General features: G+C 40.4%; 1 protein-coding gene across 3 annotated transcripts in view; it reads right to left on the bottom strand.

Moving 5' to 3' along the window:
* Window positions 1-355: 355 nt before the first annotated feature.
* The window catches only part of dhx9 (DEAH (Asp-Glu-Ala-His) box helicase 9), a 34,407-nt gene continuing 20,331 nt past the window's right edge, over window positions 356-14,431 (bottom strand). For all 3 annotated transcript variants that reach the window (XM_059344921.1, XM_059344920.1, XM_059344922.1), the window contains exons 16-28: window positions 14,243-14,340; window positions 13,936-14,149; window positions 12,980-13,074; window positions 12,619-12,692; window positions 12,389-12,541; window positions 10,775-10,935; window positions 9,348-9,459; window positions 8,966-9,127; window positions 7,994-8,121; window positions 6,817-7,046; window positions 5,662-5,777; window positions 1,387-1,587; window positions 356-887 (exon numbers count right to left, since the gene is read on the bottom strand). In XM_059344921.1, the coding sequence (XP_059200904.1) occupies window positions 572-887; window positions 1,387-1,587; window positions 5,662-5,777; window positions 6,817-7,046; window positions 7,994-8,121; window positions 8,966-9,127; window positions 9,348-9,459; window positions 10,775-10,935; window positions 12,389-12,541; window positions 12,619-12,692; window positions 12,980-13,074; window positions 13,936-14,149; window positions 14,243-14,340 (2,060 nt within the window). In that variant the 3' untranslated portion in view covers window positions 356-571. The remainder of the gene's footprint in view (window positions 888-1,386; window positions 1,588-5,661; window positions 5,778-6,816; window positions 7,047-7,993; window positions 8,122-8,965; window positions 9,128-9,347; window positions 9,460-10,774; window positions 10,936-12,388; window positions 12,542-12,618; window positions 12,693-12,979; window positions 13,075-13,935; window positions 14,150-14,242; window positions 14,341-14,431) is intronic.

Genomic DNA, 14,431 nt, shown 5'->3' with positions numbered 1-14,431 from the left:
AACATATTTAAATAATAAAAAATGTTTTGAATCTTCTATTTCATAACTGTTAATACCAAGATAACATATTGATTTAAATCCGTATCAATTCAGGATATATATATTTGAGTGTTAGTAATTAAATGAATAAGGTGTTTTTGTTTCAGTTTTGTTATTGAATGAAATTATCTCCATTTGAAAGATATATATAAACTGTATTTAACATTAATTTTATTGGCAGTGACATCACTACCCGTGCGGGTACCTGATTTGTCCAACTTCCTGTCACCACTGTCAAAGGTGACAAAATTGTTAATAAATTCACTTCTATACTTATGCTTTTATATTGTTCGAAACAAAACTGAGAGATCAGAAAGAGATCTGAACTTTTTATTGGTGGCAAAGTTAAAAATGATCAACATCAAACAGATACAGAATCACAAGATCACATGGTGGTTTCTAAAAGCAGAAATAAGACATTTTTCTTCCAGAATCACATTTTCTACGTCAGCGATCAGCAACATGATGTTACATTGTGGGAAGGAAACTAAAGAATCCAGAGCAGATCGACTCGTTGAAAGAAAACAGGAGGTTAATAACCTCCTCTGTACCCTCCTCCTCCTCCTCTGTATCCACCTCCTCCTCCTCCCCTGTATCCTCCTCCACCTCCTCCTCCTCTGTAGCCTCCTCCTCCTCCTCCTCCGTATCCACCTCCTCCTCTGTAGCCTCCACCACCCCTGTAACCCCCGCCTCCCCTGTACCCTCCTCCTCCTCCTCCGTATCCTCCTCCACCTCCTCTGTAGCCTCCACCTCCTCCTCGGTAACCTCCTCCTCTCTGATAGCCTCCTCCTCCGCCTCCTCCCCCGTCAAAGCGTGCCATCTTTGGAGGTCGAGGACCGTCTCCCATCCTGAGAGGACGGAGGAGAATCATCGTCAGACATTTGCACGATAAAATCATCGATTTACTTTTACACAGAAAAGTCTTCAATTGCTGAGTCGTTTTCTTTTAATTTGTCCTGATGTTTCAACATTTATTATTTGCTTAATGACTGTGCTTGTAAGAGCAACTATATACTGTCCACCGGGCTTCTTCCTTTTATTCTTCTGTGTTTTCTGAGTCGACTACTACTAAATTTGCTTATTTATGCTTTTTTTAAATTCCTCTTCATATTTCCATATTTCTACTTTTTTCATTAATTTATTAATTTTTCTTTACATTTCCAGATTTTCTATTTAATTATTTATTGATTTTATTAGGAATAAATAGATTCAATTTTTTTCTTTTTTACGTCACTCTTATGACTCCATATTTTAATACATGAAAATGTGCAGTATGTTCATTGGGCTGTATTTATTTTTTATGTCTTCAGTCGGTGTGTGTGTGTGTGTGTGTGTGTGTGTGTGCACCTCTGGTTGTTAGCCATCATGTTGAGTCCGGCGGCGGTTGGTTTGGACATCAGTCTAATGATGTTGAGCAGCTGCGTGTTGGTCTGGTCCATCTGTCGGATGTATTCTGGGTCTTTGGTCACCTCCACCACCAGAGCCTCCAGCCCGGCCCGCAGGGCGGCGATACCGCCCGCCACCTCGTGAGGAATCCTCAGTTTGATCCTGCACACATTATTGTGAAAGGTCATCACTCACTTACAGCTTTTTGAGTTTTTTTTATTTTGCACAATAATAAGACAAAAGAGATAAAGAAATAACAACAAAAGGAAGGGGCAAGATAGCGGCAAAAAACCCAAAAGGGCTTATACAGGCCTCTACCTATATCAAAATTCACAAGTTAAATTAAAAACCAGTAACAATGAAGTGTGTGTACTACTTTGTGAGCTGAGCAATGAGAGCCACTAAACTGCTCTTGTATGAGATTAGAGAGGAAAAATGTATTTAACTGTTAAACTGATCATTCCAGAGTGTTGTACCTCTGTATTTTAAGGAGAACTGACGAGGCTGGTACGATAGTGAGGAGGGTGAAATCTGGTCAGTTGTCTAGTATTGTACTTATGTAATTGTGAGTTGAAATGGAAATAATCACTGAAAGGTTTAGAAATGGAATTTGAACTATACTTATTCTTAAAGATAAAAATGCATATTGGGTATATTGATCTGAAAAATTGTCATTATCTTGAGTTTTTGGAAAAGGGGAGCAGAAGGATCCAGTCGTTTTGAAAATGTGGCAGTTCTAACAAATCTTTTCTGGACGAGATAAATACTGTGGAGGTTGGAGGCATATGTACTGGCCAAAACAATGTTGGAGTATATAAGGTATATACACACTTTCTGTGGGAAACAACATCTTTATATTGATCTGTTGAGTGTTAGTGACTTTAAGGCTGTAAACGAGTGTGATTACACTCAATGTAAAGGTCTCTGAACACCAAGGACCAAGTCATTACAGAATATTTTTGGTTGTTGAAACCTATCAGAAGAACAACACAAACATTGATGCAAAAAACCCAACTTAATATTTCAATGGATTGTCAAGTTTATGTCCTAGTGTGTCACCAGGTTAATGTTTCAACATGTCACAAAGTTAATGTTTCAATGTGTCACCAAGTTAATGTTTAAATGTGTCACCAATTTATTGTTTTATGATGTTTTTAAGTAGCGTGGGATCATGGGAGTTGTTGTTTTAATTGTTAAACAACCACGCAGCCAATGAAAACTATCTGACGCGACACCGGCAGCACTAATGTTCACAGACAGGTAGATGTGTAGCATATTTATTGACATTACATCATTTTCATCCACACAATGAAAGAGCCAATGTAATGCTCCATTACAAGTACAATCTGACTCAACAGTAGAAATACAAATTAATGTAAATGTGATTATTGATTTCTTTACAATCCTACAAGAAGAGGATAAAATCTGATGATAGAGGAGGTCTGATTCGTTCATGGAGTGGATGAGAAACAACAACATACAAACACATCACAGAAAATAGTCAACACACATTTAGAGAAGTTTATATTTTCGTGCAGAGAAACAAACATTATCAGCAGTGATAGAACGCTAACCTGCAGCCAACCTTATAAAGAAGTCTTTACTGCTGCACCAGATATTAAAGCTAATTTCTTGGAAGTAAAAACCTACTTGGCCAATAAATCCTGTTCTGATTCTAAGAAACCGGCAACTAAAGAAACTCAAACATCAACACAACAACTAATGAGAAGACGTCAAAGTACATCTGAAAAAGAGTTAAAACGCTGAATTTAACCACCTGTCTCTTTAATGACCTCTGTCTATTTCAGTTTACAGAACTCAGCAGAGACTCCAAAATTATTATGCCGAACTCCAGCGTGGAGCGGCTGAGTGAATGTGGTCTGGACTCTGTGGAGGAGGGTCATGGTTTCAGTGACGCTGTAGAAGGACAGAATACCTGCACTGTGATCCAGGTACACTCCTAATCTGGAGGACCAAGGACCTGAGACGGGAGTTTGGACTTTGTTGTACCAAAAGTTATACCTGTCATTAGTAGAATATAACGCCCAAGATTTGTTGTTAAATCCAAACAGGTTGTCATCTGACCTCTCTGCTCTGCTGATGTTCTTGTATGAAACTGCTACATAAACTGATCCTCTCCGCTCCACTTCCCAGTAACAACGTCCAGTCAGACTCTCTCTGCTCAGGACCTGACACCATGAAGTGAATCTGTCTGGGTGATCAGGATAGGACTGTTGTTTTACTGTTAATGTTGCTGTCCTGTTCCCATCAGATAATAACAGCAGTCTGTTTGCTGTGTTTGGATCCAGAGTGATTTCACGTGCATATTCTAAGAACTCAGCTCTGGTCTTTGGCTCTGATTGTGACAGTAAAACATCCACTTCAGCCAGTGAGACGTCTGTCCATGTCTCTCTCAGGACGTCCTGCAGTATGTCTCTGACTCGTGACACGGCCGCTGTCACATGGTCAAAGCGGCGGCGAGGACGGATCTGGATGCTGGATGTAGACGGGCTGAGTGCTGACAGTGAGGGGTAGCTGTGTAGAAACTGGTTGTGATCCTCTGTCTGTGATAGCTTCTTCAGCTCAGCGTCTTTGCTCTTCAGCTCTCTGATCTCCTGCTGCAGCTTCTCCTCCACCTCTTTGACAGCACTCACTTCAGTTTCCTGCTGGGATCTGACCTGCTGCTTCACCTCAGAGCTTCTTTTCTCCATGAGACGGATCAGCTCAGTGAACATCTTCTCACTGTCTTCCACTGCTTTATCAGCAGAGCGATTGATGGCCTCCAGCTCCTGTTGTAGCAGCTTCACATCTTTCTCTCTGTCCTGGATTCTCTGCTGGATGTTGAGTCGACTCACCTCCAGCTCTTTCTGCCTCTCGCTCCTTTCTGCTGCAAACTCATGGCCTTTCCGTTCTCTTACAGAGTTGGGATAACAGATGTTCTCCTGCAGATTATTGGAGGGCTTCACCAGCTTGTGCTTCTTAAATGTACGTGATTCATAATGAGGCTGGAGGTGCTGCTCACAGTACGAGGCCAGACACTGCAGACAGGACTTGAAGGCTTTCAGTTTTCTCCCGCTGCAGAAATCACAGGCCACATCTTCAGGTCCAGCATAGCAGTGGTCAGCAGGAGCAGCTTGGAGGCCAGTCTTCTTCAGCTGCTCCACTAGTTCTGCTAACATGGTGTTTTTCAGCAGGACAGGCCTCGGTCTGAAGGTCTTCCTGCACTGAGGGCAGCTGTAGACTCGTTTCTGATCCTCATTATCCCAGTGTGACTTAATACAGTTCATGCAGTAGCTGTGTCCACAGGAAAGAGACACCGGCTCCTTCAGTAGATCCAGACAGATTGAACAAGAGAAAGTCTCCTGGTCCAGCTGAACTCCTTTCTGCGCCATTTCACCTTTTAGAGACGAAGACTGACTGACTGTGACTTATCTGTGACTCTCTTATCAAGGGTTCAAGGTCTAAGGTTTATTGCCGCTATACAGCACAGGGAGGCGTCATCAAGCTTTCTACGTGCCATGATGAGGAGCAGCAGGACGAGATCGATCTTTGTTCCTCAATTAAACAAAGCCTCGGTTGTAAAATACTTTGTTAAGGTTTCGGGGATGGCTCTTTATTTCTCTCTTCTCTTTAAAGAGCGTTTCTTTTCTAAATAGAGTTTTTAATGCCTTTAAGGACACAGACCAGTAAATACTGTAGGATTGGAAAACTCCAAAACTTGGATTTCAACGAGACCCTCGAGGCAGGGGTCTAATGCTGCTGCACTCAGGTCAAATCCAGCGAGAGTCTGATCCTGGACCACAGGATGCTGTTAAACCCAGTGAGGGTCTGATCCTGGACCACAGGGTGCTGTTAAACCCAGTGAGGGTCTGATCCTGGACCACAGGATGCTGTCGTTACACGGGTTAAAGCCAACAAATCGCACAGACATAGAATCGTCACTCGAGATTTGTAATCTTATTGAATCCGGAGTCGAAAAGGAACAGGAGCTTATTAAAATTAAACAGTCAATAAATACTGTCAAGCAACATTACGTATAATTTGTCTTTTGGGGATTTAGCAGCCCTACAGTTTCTTCTACGCCAACACCTTAAATTTGAACGGTTAGCGACGGTAGTGAAAGAGTTAGTCCGGACTCAGATGACCCCCTGACTTACTGTCAACATCACTGAGTGGAAAATGAAATAAGAGGTACTGTGCAGCTGTGCGTCAGACTGTAAGCGTGTGCGCTCTTACCATTCGTCGAGCTCCACCACGTCTCCGTCGGAGGCGATCTTCTTGCAGGCGAACAGCAGCAGCTGCAGAGGACTGACCAGCGTCATCCCTTTAGCCGAGATCGCCCGGGTTCGAATCTGACACAGAAAAACACACAACACAATTTCATTTAATTTGACTTTAGATAGCTGTGGAGCTTGGGAGGTGACATGAATGTAATTTAGTGCTTTAGTAATGTGACGCCAACGGCATGTCAGCGTTTTTAACTGAACGGTTGTTGTCAGGATGCTGTGGCTGGTTACTCTAAGACCTTTCACCTGACGGACCGGGGTGTGACTCTAGAAATATATAAAACTCAAGGGCGTTAGTAAAGATAAACATATTATATCTGTATTTATCTCCAGAATATTGCATACAGTCATACATGCCATTTTTACAAAAAGGAATTCATTACTTTAATGATACGGCTGACTCGGTTCCGGTATAACATCAATACTCTGCTTTGTGTTTTCTTTTTTCCCCTTTTAGAAAGTAAATAAGTGTACACCCTAATCCCATCAGGTAAAAGCACATTTTGAAATATTTGCAAATTAAATACATTTTCTAAAAGTGTTGGAAATGTTAATGTTACAGGCATGTTTGTTTCTCACCAAAACCTTGTAACTTACTGAGGCGCACACGCTTTATAAAAAATTATGTTCATGTCACCTCCCGGGCTCTGTAAATAGAGACTCGAGAGCTCAAAATGCTCTTTCGTTGTATTCAAAATATCCAAAATATTTATGAAGATTTCGATTCCCTTATTACTCCAACAATGGGGAAATTCAAACTCTTCATTTAACCCATTCTTTGGAATTCTTTTCATAGAAGAGACATATTGTTTGTAGTGAACAACATTAAATGGACAGCATGTTTATTCCAAAAGGTATTTATTCTGCATTTAACCCTTCCTTTTTTACACACAAGTGAACACACCATGCAAGGAGTGTGCAGCACATTACTGTGTGGCCGGGGGAGATGTGGTGGGGTTTATAGGTGCCGTGCTCAAGGGCACTTCAGTCCTTGACCTGTCAGTCCTGGGATTTGAACTGGTGACCCTCCAGTCCAATATTTCTGAAACAATAATGCTGGTGTGTTTGTATTTTTAGTGAATTTATCAGAAGACTGACTGTTTACCTTCTCGCTGAAGACAAAGAAGGGCGAGGGGTAGGTCATGTCGTGGCTGCTGAAGGGGCAGTTGACGGAGGACTTGTGGATGAGGGCGTTGCGTCCCTCCGTGGTCAGGATCTTCCTCTTCTCTTTGTGGTAGCAGACGTTGGGATACGAGCCGAAGGTCACCAGAGAAATCACCACGTCCAGGTTGTTGTCCGGTCCGATGGTGTTGAACATCTGAGTCATCAGACACTCTGACGGGATGGAAGGACAGACAGATTCACTTTCACAGTCCCAGACTAAAAACTGAAAGTAAATCTAGGAGTTTTACTAGAGTCATGGCGTCATCTCGGTTTAAGGTAGTAATCTGCACTGTTTCATATCAGTCTTTTCCTAGTCTTGGGTTTGTTAAAGTGACGTAACACAATTAACAACCAATAGATGAGCTGGGGAAAGGTCCCCGGTTCAAGACGGGGCAGTAAAACCACTTTGACAGGAAAAAGTAACATCACAATAATGCTAGTAAACTCAGTCCTAAATAAAAATATAGTGATGTCATATATTTACAGCCACAAGCGGGATTTTTGGGGGCGCTGTTTCTTTTTAAAGAGTACAGTAAGGAGACCCAGTTAAAATGTATAAATAAATGTATACATAAATAAGTAATAAATAATCAATGATTAATGTATGATTAACTAAATGAAAGTTGAAAAGTATTCACTTAAACAAATTAAAATTAAAGAGGACATACATGTATATCATGAATTCATTTCTAAATATTCCTTTCCTTTATTCGTCCTTGTATCTATTTTTACTGTAAAATAGTCAACTTCTCGTGTCAGAAAAACAGCCCTTTTTCATCTTTGTGATGGGGCATTTTGTGGCGTCTTCTCCCCTTGTTTTTGTTGGGGGTTTTTTCAACACAAACCACTGCACACACTAGAGAAGTTGTAGCCAAAAGCTGCTTCTCCTCCACTTTATAAATTTTTACTAAGAGCATGATGGGAAAACATTGCATGGTAGGAAAAAAAATGCTAAAAGAATCTAGTTGTAGTCTTGTAAATTGTGACCCTGCAAGATTCACAGTCTGTCTAAAATCTCAGTGTCAGACTTGACTTGGACTAAAAACTAAACACTTGTCTTTAGATGTGAGCAGGTGAGCCTAGAGTTTTCCAGGAGTCTTGGAGGTGCGTTTAGGTACCTTCAGGAAATCCAGCGTTGACCAGGATCTCCTTCAGCTGGACTTTTGCCTCCCAGGTCATCCTCAGAGTGGACATGTTGAGACGTTTGTGTTCACAGAAACGATTCTCTGCCTCCTCACCGTTTATCCTGAACAGGAAACAACAACACGGGTTAATGACTGTTGTTGTTTATGATCATGTGTTAGTCTGAAAAATATTCATCCATCAATACTTGAAACTCAAAACAGTCTGTGGCAGTGGAAGCATGCTCTAATATTTATAAAATATAACTGAAGATCTTTGATCATCACTGATACATACAGCACATTTCAAAGGTTTAAATGCATGAAATATAATTACTAATACACTTGGACAACCAAATCTATAAATAAAGATAACTAATTAGAGGGGAAGATCTAAAGAGCAGATGTTTACTGCTGGCTGCTTGAAAAGCATGTATGTAAAACTACTAAAAATCCACTGTTTATCCTAGAGAGAAACTGTTAAAACAGGCATTATTTGGAATGTTTCAAAATCTCTTCATTCTACTTGTGTCATTTAAAACATGCAGAAATAAACTTTTTGCACTAACCACACATCCTGTTAAAATTATTTGTGACACCTGTGGCCACTTGGAAAGTGTTTATATATAAATTCTGTTTCATTACATTTAAAAAAAATAATTTATTAGAGAAATGCAACTTTTTTTCTGGTTTCTGTCATTCTAACTGTGTTATTCTGCACAACAACAAGACATGTTTGAGTTGTTCTGATTGGGCTGATTCCACAGAGCTGCAGGACTTATGGATTACATAGATTTATTATATTTCAGTGAAACACGAGGACGCAGAGAGGAGAATGTAAAAAGAGCAAAAAAAGCTGCTTCGTATGTTGTTTACAGATATTGAGCCTCATCAGACATATATGTTTTCCTGTAAAATGTCCCGAATGTCATGTGGGAAATTTCTGAAACTAAAGTGTGTGAGACGGACCTGACGTCGTCCCAAGCCTGGAAGACGGACAGCAGAGCCACATGGTCGGAGAATCGGCTGCCGGAGAAGTTCCTGTGGACGAAGCCGAGACGCTTCCCCTCGTTGATGAAAGGCTCCGGGAAACAGGAAGCAGCAGAGATGGTGCACATCGCATCTCCAACACTAGAGGAGGCACGCAGTTAGTAAAGGAGGAGGAGGAGGAGAAGAGAGAGAGAGGAGGATGATGATGAAGAGGAGGAGGACAGAGGAGAAAGAGAAAGGAGAGGAGGAGGATGAAGTGGAGAAGGTGAGGAGAGAGAGGAGGAGCAGAGAGGAGAGACAGAGATGGAGAGAGGAGGAGGAGAGAGAGAGGATGAAGAGGAGAGAGGAGATGAGAACTGACTGGAAGATGCAGCCCATGATCATCATCTTCCCCAGTCGAGGTTCGATGGGCAGCCGAGCCAGAATCCGTCCCAGAGGAGTCAACTCATCGTTAGTGTCCAGAGCATCCAGTTCTGACACACACACACACACACACACACACACACACACACACACACACACACACACACACACACACACACACACACACACACACACACACACACACACACACACACACACACACACACACACACACACACACACACACACACACACACACACACACACACACACACACACACACACACACACACACACACACACACACACACACACACACACACACACACACACACACACACACAATAAAAATGTTACCATAAATATTAATATTTTACAATAAAAACATTCTTGCATCTCAACAACCATCAAACATCCAGAACATTTCTGATATTAATTTTCCTTTCAGGAAAATCAAGAATATCAATATAATAAATAATTTAATAATAATTTGACATACCAAGTGGGTTGCGTATATAAATAGATCCATACTTTACCAATACGTATTATTATTATTATTATGCTTTTCTGTATTGGTAAAGTTCCCTGTGTTAGTGAAATTTTCTGTTCTGTTTAAAATAGAACAGTGAATAAAAACTCACTTAACAAAATCCTTTTGACATTATTTATGACAGTAAAGGACAATTGTATTTAGATTTAAAATAACAACTCTGCACAGTTGTAGTCTGAATTGCTATTCTGAAATTTAGGGGACAAGACAATCACGTCTCAGTCGGATATTAAAGAGTCCAGAGTGTCTTTTCATGTCTTCACAAGGAGCTATTAAATATTGGAATTAATGCCCCTCCTGTGTTGTTGTTGTTTCAAATAACAGAAGAAGACAAGACGTGTATGTCACGGCTCAAATGATGTCTTTGTACGTTCGCAGGCTCTCTCATTGGTTAGTTTTTATCTATAAATCTATTATTGGGCTGCTTCCCTCATACCTATGTGCGTACATGTGTCGAAACAAAACTCAACATGGTCTTCGCTCTCAAAACACTGAACAGATGCTGGTGCCAAGAGTGAAAACTGAGTTAGGTAAGAAAGCTTTTAGTTACGCTCCTTTATCATGGAACAATTTGCAAAAGGACTTGAAACTGTCTGAACTGATCACAAACGGTGAATTCAGATTGATTCTTAAGGACAAAGAAATCTCTTCCCTTGGTCAGTGTGACTGCTCCTTATAAGTCTCTACTGAGGCTCCTTCAGTGTTGTTGTGATGCTCTATTTGTATTTAATGTTTATGTTAACTGTGTTTAATGTTGTAACTTGTCTCTTTTTATGATGATTTCTTGGCCAGGTCTCTCTTGGAAAAGAGATTTTTTAATCTCAATGAGACTTTTACCTGGTTAAATAAAGGATAAATATATAAGATTATTGTACCCTTCAGAGTGTGTTCGGCCTCGATGACGGCGTCCAGCGGTGGCGGCTCAATGGCCTTGGACAGGAAGTGTCCGATGGCTCCGAGTCTCAGCAGCTTGATGCTCAGAGCGACTTCGTGCAGCGGCGTCCTGAAGATCTCTGGAGTCATGTGAGTCTCCAGCCTGCAGAGACACAAACACTCAGTTCATCCAGGAAACACAGAGTCCTAACGTAAGTCCTGCCTTCACCAGAGATGTGACAGGTTGCTTGGAAACAAGTCATCCTGCACAAGGAAAGAAATAAAATGTGACTAAAAACGGAGTCAGCTGAGAGGGAAACGACTGATCAGACGACTCAGCGTCAGCTTTAGGACGCTTCTGCCCTACGAGGTAACAAGCGCAAGTTTTAGTTTTTTAAAAGTTGTCACTGCACCAAAATATAAATGCATTAAAACTAATGTTGTTGATCATTATCTTGAAAGTCACCGATCAAGATGTTGAACACTTGAAAAGGACAATGAAGTGTATAAAGAAAATGTAATATTCAACACAGCAGCTACATAGGAAATACAGGGTTGTAATTTTTTTTATTTATTATTATTATTATTATTATTATTATTATTATTTTTGCATCTATTGTTTTTTTTGTTTTACTTTGTTTTGTTCTTTGTTTTAGTGGTAATTTGTCTTGTCTGTTTGGTTTTTTAATCTAAGAATGTGGGCATGTAAACCCTCATTAATGTAGTGTCATGCTAATTCTAAAAACCCAATAAATATAATTTTCAAAAAAAAAAAAATGTTGTTGATCATCTCGGACATGTCCCAGACTGCAGACAACTAAAACTTCCCCCGAGCATTTAGCATGCAGGAAACAATAAAACCATAACAATAAAAAATGGAAACATTTGTGCAAAGGGTTAAGAAATGTAAAATATTTATACATCAGTCTGAATAGTTAACTCTAAAAAAGTTTTGTGACCAAAAAAAAGCTTAAAATTAGGGCAAAACATTAAAAAAATCAATCAATAACAGAAATATAATAACATTTTTGCAAAGTTTCATTAAAAATAAAAGGTATAAAGGGTTAAAATTTAAAAACATATTTAAGAGTTTTGATATTTTATGATCAGACTGACGCTGGTTAAAATATTTAACTCAGTGAAATTGGTAAATAATGTAAAAATATAATGTTATAAAATCTAAGATCCTCCCCTTGTGGGAAAAAGTTATAGATTATATGAGCAAATCATTAAATTGTGAACTTCCCAGGTCACCAAGACTATGTCTCCTTGGAGACAGGACTATGTTTTTTTTTAATTTTAGAGTATTAAAAACTGGCTAATAACATGTGATAATTCAATGAATTATTATTATTATTATTATTAATAATAATTTATTTTATTATTATTATTATTATTATTATTTTATTTATTTATTTATTTTTTTATGACCTTCATCCTGTCTGGTTTGTTTGATGTTCGTTTGTATGTTGTAAAACTGAAAAGATAATAAAACTTTGAATTAAAAAAAAAAAATATATAATGTTATAGCTTAGTATTGTGACATGGATACTTTTACATTAAAGTAATCCTCGTGTGGGAGGGGCGGTCAGAACCCGTCTGTGGTAGTTTCGTACCTCTCGAAGCGAGCGTGGCTGCAGAGGTGGAAGCAGAATCCGGCCCGCACTCTGCCGGCTCGGCCCTTCCTCTGCTCCAGGTTGGTCTTGGAGGCCCAGACGGTGGCGTAGTTGGTCATGTTGTTGTGGGAGGTGAAGAGCTTCACCTTCTGCCTGTCGGAACAGAAACAAACTCATCAGAGCAGCTCCACCTCTGACCCAGAGGGACGGGAAGTTCAGGTCTCACTTACTTGCATGAGTCGATGACGTAGACGACGTCGTTGATGGTGATGCTCGTCTCTGCGATGTTGGTGGACAGAATCACCTGCAGATGAATCCACATTTTACCCAGAAAATCAAATGTTTCCTTCTGATTATTAAAGTGTGAACATCCTGACATTCCTGCACAGCAACGCCCTGTTTCTAATCAAGAGATCATCAAGGTTTAATACACTAAAAAGAAGCACAGTGTGTTTATTTTAAACAGGGAGTTTGGTGGCAGAATGTTTGACAACCCAACATGAAAAATGAGCACAAATGGACTTTTTTTTTAGTGGAAACTTGTTAGAATCTTCTATAAATACAAACAAAGATTATATTTGAGTGTCAAACCTTCCGGATGTTGTCAGGAACTGGTTCAAACACCCTCCTCTGCTCGTCACGGGGGATCTGTGAGTGGAGCGGCAGGATCCGGTACCGGTTACTTCCTGGAAACAAATACAAGACACAAAGAACACTTTAATTCCATTTGCACTAACCAGATGGTAAATGGGGTGCACTTATGTAGCGCTTTTATCCAAAGCGCTTTACACTACAGACTGCGCTCATTCACCCACTCACACACACATTCATACTGGTGGCCGAGGCTAGCAGGACACTCCTGCCACCAGGGAATTCATTCACACACCGATGAACGCAGCAGGGGTTCAGTATCTTGCTCAAGGATACTTTGACATGTACGGGATCGAACCACCAACCTTCCGGTTACTGGACGAAAGCTCTACCAACTGAGCCACAGCCGTCCTGCTAAAACATTAAATTCTGCTTTAATGTATCAATCATATCTTAAAACACTTTGAAGATATGATTGATCAAACGTGACAAATATTCACTGAAAATCTGTTTACAAAGAGCAGAGAGGAGAGGCTGTTTACACAGAGCAGAGAGGAGAGGACAGGAGAGGCTGTAAACATGACAATACTTCAATATGTACAATATGTGGTACATTCCTGACATTTGGAAAAGTGTTTATATAGAAATTACATTTAACTGACATTTTTTTTAAAATGTCAGAGAAAGTTTTTTTCTGATTTCTGTCAACCTTACTGTGTTATTCTGCACAAAAACATGTTTGAGTTGTCCCCATTTCTAGCCGTTGGAACAACTAATAATTGTAAAAAAGAGCAAAAACACCCTGAAACTGCTTGTTGTGGTTCAGAGTGATAGGCTGAGAATGAACTTATTGGACTATTTTTTATCAGTATCAGGCATTGTGTTTTTTTAGTTTCTCTGTAGGTTTCTGGTGACGCGGCTGCAGTCGGCCGGCTCTGGTGGGCATGGTGACCTACCAAAGTGCGGGTTTGTCTCCAGGTGTCTCTGCATGGAGTAGATGAGGTTCCAGCCGGGCAGGAAGATGAGCACGGCTCCGGCCACCTGCAGCGTCTCGATGTACCTCAGCAGAGCCTCGACCAGCTCGAAGGACGTCTCCTTCTCGTTAATCTGAGCCATAGATCGCTTCGTCTCTGGCGTGTAGTCCGGCCCACAAATCACATTACAGTTCGTCTGCAGACAAAAAACAATCTCTTTTTATCGTCACTGAGCTGAACAAAAGTTGTGTTTTACAATAGCTGAAACATGAAGGAAAAGGCTGCTTACATCTTCGTCTCCTCCCTCCTCGTCTTTGTCTTTCTTCTTGCGGTCCATCGGCGGAGGGACGAAGTTGGTCATCTGGATGCAGTCTTCCAGGAAATACTCTGTTTTTAAAGCAAAGATTGAGTTACAGTCCCAGCTGTGGCTTTGTTTAGTTGGACAATAAATAATGATGAAATGTTATTTCTAAACATT

This window comes from Centropristis striata, chromosome 11 (genome assembly GCF_030273125.1).
Source record: "Centropristis striata isolate RG_2023a ecotype Rhode Island chromosome 11, C.striata_1.0, whole genome shotgun sequence".
In the NCBI taxonomy this organism is placed as follows: Eukaryota; Metazoa; Chordata; class Actinopteri; order Perciformes; family Serranidae; genus Centropristis; species Centropristis striata.
This window is presented reverse-complemented; position numbering and strand designations above follow the sequence as displayed.